The sequence below is a fragment of the Mercurialis annua genome, linkage group LG8 (genome assembly GCF_937616625.2).
Source record: "Mercurialis annua linkage group LG8, ddMerAnnu1.2, whole genome shotgun sequence".
NCBI lineage: Eukaryota > Viridiplantae > Streptophyta > Magnoliopsida > Malpighiales > Euphorbiaceae > Mercurialis > Mercurialis annua.
In genome coordinates this window covers 29,825,669-29,832,622 of record NC_065577.1, presented here as the reverse complement: position 1 = coordinate 29,832,622, position 6,954 = coordinate 29,825,669, and the positions used below count along the sequence as shown (strand labels likewise).

The window sequence follows — 6,954 nt, the reverse complement described above, 5'->3', positions numbered from 1 at the left end:
ACAGTCATAGAAATCAACGAAAAACCAGCAATGAGTAATTAAGTAAATAAATCAAACATGGCCAAATATAAGACAATTATTTTTGAAACTTTTATACATGAATATAATTTTTAATAATAAAAATAATTATTAGTTAAAAATAAATATTATTACTATAATCCCATATCTTTATTTTTATGTGATATTTTTAACATATATATATTTATGATTTAAATAATATTTTCAGTGAAAAGTACATTAAAAGAGAAAATGATGTACTTTTTTTGGTTAGATTATTTTTTATTTCAGCAATAAATAATTAATAAGTAATAAATTTTAAATTAGCGAGTCACATTCAAGTCTTATGTGAAACACGTAAAGCTATGTGTGTACATACACATATAATTCATTTCCAATTTTAAAAAATTTAAAATACCAACTTTCAAATTTTTTTTCAATTTTTAACTTTCAAATCAATTTTGAATTTCTCAAATTTGTGTTAAAATTGCAAAATACGCTAAATTTTATGATTTTTAAAGTAATCAAGCCTTAAATAATTTTTTCAAATAATATATAAAATACATTATTTTTTATTTTAAATATAAGAACTATATTTAGTCTTACTATATTTTTTGACCCCTTAACTTTACTCTTTTGTTCCCTGTTTCTTATTCATTTAGACCTCTTAATTATTTTTATTGTTCTACTAACGCCATGTCAGCAATTTTACTCACGTCAGCGTACGTTATGTGCACGTTTCGAATGAGGGGTTAAACAGAAAAAAAATAGTTAAAATGTCCAATGGAACAAAAAATTAGTTTATAAGCCGTAGAGTTTAAATGTACCATTTCAATATATTTAAATTACCATTTCAATATATTATTGTTGACTAATTTTTTCACTAAACCGTTAATTAAACACCCAAATTATAAATCGACACCAAATCTTATTATCTTTTAGTTAAAGTATATAGGATTATGAATTTTTAGTCATAAAAAATAAACCGAATTTTAATTCAATGATAAATTTGAAACAAAATGAAAGATCGTGTACTTAAACGACATCTTTTAAAAAATTGTGAATAAAATAAAACTACATGCAAAGTTCGTGATTTTTTATGTAATTAACCCTAAAAAATATAGACGTATTAACGATTGTCAAAATAATATCACGTCATATCAAACGTGGCGTGATATATATTCACTGACGAATAAAAGTACTTCCGTTTTTCACTTCCATTTCACTAAATCTTTTTTTTTCTTTTTCGATATTTCCTAATTAAATTTTTACTTACAATAAACAAATTAAAATTTCAATCTTTTATCAAATGAACGTCTTCTTCATACACGGCCATTATATATATGCAGTAATAAAATTATAATTCTCCACGCTCTCTCTCTTCCTCCCTCAATCTCCTCACTTATTCGTATCTTTTTACGGTGGCGTTTTCATTCTCATCCACACCTTCTCCATCATCGGAGCACTCTTTAACTTTTATAGCCACATAAGTTACCCGAAGCAAATAGTATATGCGGTAGACCATTTATAAACGACTATATTTTAAGTCTTTATTTTTGTTCTTATTTTTATCCAGAATGGCGATTTGTCAGATTACTTAAAACTTTATACTAGGTAAGAAGATGGTAAAGCTAAATCGACGATGGCCGGTACGATTTGTGTGTTGATCTTTGTGTTTTTGTGGATTGCTTTAATTTTAATGCATTTATTGAAATTGGTATCGGTGGTAATAATGGTACTTCTTTTGGTTTGATTTGAATTATTTTTTTGTGAATTGATTGAAATACCTTTTTTATTCGATTTTATATCGGGTTTTCATTAAAGCTTCAAATGTTTATTGGGAATTAGAAAAAGTATTAGCAGCGATACTATTACCATACCGACTTGTTTCCAATAATGAAAAAGATGATAAATGGAAAAATTTAGAAAAATATCCTTAAAATAATTTTAATTTTTTTTCTAACTGTAGTTGAGGTGTTATTATTTAACAACTTATTAACCAATTAAATACGGCCAGTTTCGAAGACAATAGCTTGCATTCCACACTATAACAGTCATTGATAGAAGGATCTAACACTTATGCAATTGAATGTGTAGGGTTGTAATGGAGAAAAATCGTTAAAAAGATAATAGTGCATATGTGTTTGTAATTTTTGAATTCTATAAAATTATTTATATTCATTTAAATTAATTTACTTTTATTTGTTCTTTAAAATTAGTTATAATTATTGGTATTTTTTTGTTACAGGGTCTATGAGATTTTCTGAACGGCTATCAACTATGAAACGACACTTTTACGCCTTCCACATTCAGACTAATCCTCACTCAAGCCGTGTAGATCACTTACGAGAGGCAAAATCTGACTTCAAATTTTTAGACGACTGCATACATGAGTACGGTTCGAACCCGCGACCTCACTTAAGTCAGAAGAGCGCCTTACAAACTCATTTGGTCTTGAGGTTTATATATTAGTCTCAAATTATAAAATTTGAAACTAATATTTATAAGAAATATTATAGTTTGAAACTAATATTTATAAGAAATAAAATTGAAAATTGATGTTTAATTTTTTAAATTATAAAATCACCATCGGTTATGAATATGATAAAGCTAGATTCCTCAAAAACTATATAAAACAAAAATAGGTCATATGTTTGTTGGATTTTATCTAACAATCAAATAGAACGTTTTTTTAAAAAATAAATACTAATAAACCACTACATAACAAATTATCACATGGCCATATAAATACTCGTAGTTTCAGTTCATCTTCCTCCATCAACCTTTTAATAGCAGAATCCAAACACTTGCACTGAAGCAATGGAAAAACATATTGCCATAATCGGAGCTGGCATCAGTGGCCTGCTGGCCTGTAAATACGCGCTATCGAAAGGTTACCGGCCGATAGTATTCGAAGCTCAGAGCAGAATGGGAGGTGTGTGGAGAAAAACACTGGAGACAACTAAGCTCCAGTCTCCAAAAGAAGTCTATCAGTTCTCTGATTTTCCGTGGCCGTCTTCAGTCACCGAAGAGTTTCCGACCCAGCGTCAGGTGATGGAGTACGTCGAAGCGTATGCTCGCCATTTCGGGTTGATCCAACATATCCAGTTCAATGCCAAAGTGGTTAATATAAGGTTTGAAGGAGCATCTGAAGAAGAGATGGCATGTTGGGATCTTTGGGGAGGTAATGGCGAAACTTTTAGTTCCGAAAGGAAGTGGATTGTAAACGTACAAGATACTAACAATCTTTCCACTAAGGTAAAAAATATATAAACTGAATTGTTGTTATTAATATTTTTATTAAATTAAACTTATCGAAACTAAATTTTTTTTGCCAAAAGTAGATTATGTTAATAAACAAATGTGTAAAAGGATAATAAACAAAATCATGATAGTATCACAATTTTAATAACATGTGATAATATAATAAACTAGTACACAGATGACGTGATAGACTGAGTATATCTAAGACGTGATCAGTTCTTGTTTTTCTGACCAAGTTGTATGTGAATGAATGCAGATTTACGAAATGGACTTCGTAATACTATGTCTAGGACGGTTCAGCGACTTACCAAACATTCCAAAGTTTCCCCCGGGCGAAGGCCCTGAGGCATTTCAAGGCGATGTAATACACTCCATGGATTATTCAGCTATGGATTTCAAAACTGCGTCAAATTTCATTAAAGGCAAGCGGGTTATGATCGTCGGCATCCAAAAATCTGCATTGGACATTGCGATGGAGTGCTCATCGGCCAATGGTGATCACCTTTCTATTTCTTATAGCTCGTAACTAGTATTTTACATTAAAACTTTTTGAATTTTACGTTCCGGCATTTTCTTTTATTTTTGAATGTAAAACTAAGATTTTGAAATGCTATATTTATAACCTATTTATTCTTATACCTTATGTCGTTTCATCGACTTTTATTTTTCCCGTTTCCGTTTCCGTACTATACATAGGCTGATAATAAAGAATTGTGACACTGAATTATATTACAGGAGTGGAAGTTCCTTGCACAATATTATATAAGACGGAATCGTGGGCGATCCCTGATCATCTTCCATGGGGAGTGCCTATGTCATATCTATACATGAATCGCTTCTCCGAGCTTCTAGTTCATAAGCCTGGCGAGAGCTTTCTTTATAATCTATTGGCAACATTTCTTTCACCTATGGTACTAATATTTTATCATTTATATATTGCATAAATTATAAGATAATTACTCTTATCACTAGGTTATGTTTAAATCATAATTTTCTTGAGATTTTTTTTTTTTTTTACTTCTTCCTTGATATTTTAGATACTAGGTAGCTGAAATATTATAAGGACATTTCAATAAGAGAGTATTAAATTATCAAGAAAAATAACGAGTACTTAAAATTGGTTTAGTACATCTTTTGGCTTCTGAACTTTTTATCTATTTACCCATTTGATTCTCCATCTTTTTATTTAACCTATTTGACACCTCAACTTGTAAATTTTACCTACTTAACCAATAACAATTGTCATTATTGTTTAACCTTTTTTTGTCCACGTGGGACACGCGTTTGGTTATAAACAAAAAAAAGGCGCATGAAACCCGTGAACCTAACCTGATGTATCATATCTAACAACCAGTTTCCAGTTAAACCAATTTGACATTCCAACTTTAAATTTTTTATATAAAATATTTTCGTATGAAAATTAAAAAATTTACTCTCTATTCTGTATAATTAGTGAATTTTTGATTTTTTTAAAAAAATTGTTTTAAAATTTAAGAATTTTTTTTAACCTTTTCAAAAAAAAAAACTGTAAATTAAAAAATTATAAACTTATTAACTTCAGATATAAAATCAATTATAAAAATCAAAACACTTAATATATAATTTTTAAACTTCAAATATTGTTTTTATAATAATGAGTTTCTTTGTGAAAAATTATAAGTTTGGTTTTTTATAAGTTTCTTTACTCTTTTGCCCATTTGATCACCATATTTTCTAGTTTGATCCATTTGAACCCTCTTTGTTTGAGTTTGGTGATATGTCTAGTTAGATGGCAGCTCAGTTAGTAATTTTTTTTTCCACATCACACATTTATGCCTCATCATCTTTTTCAAAGGTTAAAAGAGCAAAATTTACAAGTTGAGATGTCAAATAGATTTATCTGAAAGATGAGGGATCAGATATATAAAAAATTACAAGTTTAGAGATCAAAAGATATATTATTATACTAACCCATTTAACATCAAAAAAAAAAAACAATATTTATGAAATAATTTTGACGATTATAGTAATTATCTCTAGAAAGGTGGAGCTTATCTAAATCAATCTTTTATTATCACTGAACAGAGATGGATTTCTTCTAAATTTGTTGAAAGCTATATTAAGTGGAAGCTTCCTCTAGCAAAGTTTGGGATGGTACCAAAACATAGTTTTCTTCAGCAAATAAGCTCTTGTACAATCTCGGCTTTGCCCGAAAAATTCTACGATAGAGTTGAAAATGGAAGCATCATTTTGAAAAAATCACAGAGCATTAGATTCTGCAAAGATGGGGTTCGCGTCGACGGCGAGGTCGCGCCCCTGAACATAGACTTGGTCATATTGGCAACAGGATTTAGAGGCGATGGAAAACTTAAGGACATTTTTGTATCACCAACTTTTCAAGATCTCATTGCAGGATCCCCCGATGCTACAGTTCCTTTATACAGGTTAGCATCTTATTATAACATTTACTTGATTACAATTTTAGACCCCTTTTTTATCTTATTTGTTAAATACATTTTAATTTTAAAATTTTACTAGTTCGATCCATCATTTTTGAAAAAAAATTCAAATACATCTACAACGTGTTTAGAGTTGAGATGACGTGATAACATACATTCATATGTACAAAACATATCTTACTTGGCGTATACATATCACACGACTCGGGTAAAAGTAAAGTATAGATATATTTGACACTATTCGAAAAGATGATGGATCAATCTGCAATTTTTAAGTTATGATATATTTGACAAACGAAATATAGTTGTGAATGGATAAATATATTTATTCTAATTTTACGTTATTTGACAACAGAGAATGCATTCAACCCCGAATTCCACAACTAGCAATAGTGGGATTCTCAATAAGCCTTGCAAATTTGTACACCTCAGAGATCAGATGTAGATGGCTAGCAGAACTTCTTGACAGTACCTTCAAGCTCCCAAGAATTAAAGAAATGGAGGAAAACATAAAGAAATGGGAGGATTACATGAAGCAATCCTCAGGGAAGTATCATAGAAGATCATGCATTGGAGCACTTCACATTTGGTATAATGATCAGCTCTGCAAAGATATGGGTTGGAATTCAAAGAGGAAGAAGGGATTGATTGCTGAATTGTTTCAGCCTTATGGCCCCATGGATTATTCTTCATCTTAATTTTATCGTCTATCTACAACGGTCAACACGTGATATGTGCACTATTGACCAGTGTACTGTTGACCTTTTATGTATGAGTTTTTCTTGTGTTTTTTAAATGTATTTTAAGTGTTTTTAGTACTTTTTTGTGCTTAACTAGTTGTATTTTTGGTATTTTTTAGTGTGTTTTTATATATGTTGCAGTGCTTTTTAATGTATTTTCTGGTATTTCAATAAATATATTTATTCAGTACTTTGAAAAATTTCAAAAACACTCTATATATCATTTTTTGGATAATTTAAAAAACAATCCAAAAGTTTATAATTGTATAAATAAGGGTTTTTCATAATTTATTAATGAAAAATATAATAAGAATATAAAAATAAATTATAATATTAAAAAAACTCAACTAACCAATACTACTCCTACTATGATAAGGTACAACAAGACAACTCATTTAATAGCGAAAGCCAAAAACTTGTAGTTAAGCAATGGAAAGGCAAATTGCCATAGTCGGAACTGGACATGGGCGGAACCATGGGAGGGTCAGGAGGGTCAGCCGATCCTCCTCGCCGGA

At 29.7% G+C, this 6,954-nt stretch overlaps 1 protein-coding gene across 1 annotated transcript; it reads left to right on the top strand.

The window, feature by feature from the left end:
* The first annotated feature begins 2,817 nt into the window (after nt 1-2,817).
* On the top strand, nt 2,818-6,556 carry LOC126661314 (probable flavin-containing monooxygenase 1). The gene is made up of 5 exons (XM_050355134.2): nt 2,818-3,255; nt 3,518-3,755; nt 3,997-4,172; nt 5,326-5,684; nt 6,055-6,556. The coding sequence occupies exons 1-5, from the start codon at nt 2,818-2,820 to the stop codon at nt 6,395-6,397; spliced, it is 1,554 nt and encodes a 517-aa protein (XP_050211091.1). The 3' UTR covers nt 6,398-6,556.
* Nucleotides 6,557-6,954: the final 398 nt, after the last annotated feature.

What these genes read in the sequence shown, in the direction of transcription:
- LOC126661314 (XM_050355134.2), top strand. Translation starts at nt 2,818, where the DNA reads ATGGAAAAACATATTGCCATAATCGGAGCTGGCATCAGTGGCCTGCTG. An exon ending in GGAGTGCTCATCGGCCAATG is followed by an intron (nt 3,756 to 3,996) that starts GTGATCACCTTT and finishes ATTATATTACAG; the next exon opens with GAGTGGAAGTTCCTTGCACA. An exon ending in GCTACAGTTCCTTTATACAG is followed by an intron (nt 5,685 to 6,054) that starts GTTAGCATCTTA and finishes ATTTGACAACAG; the next exon opens with AGAATGCATTCAACCCCGAA.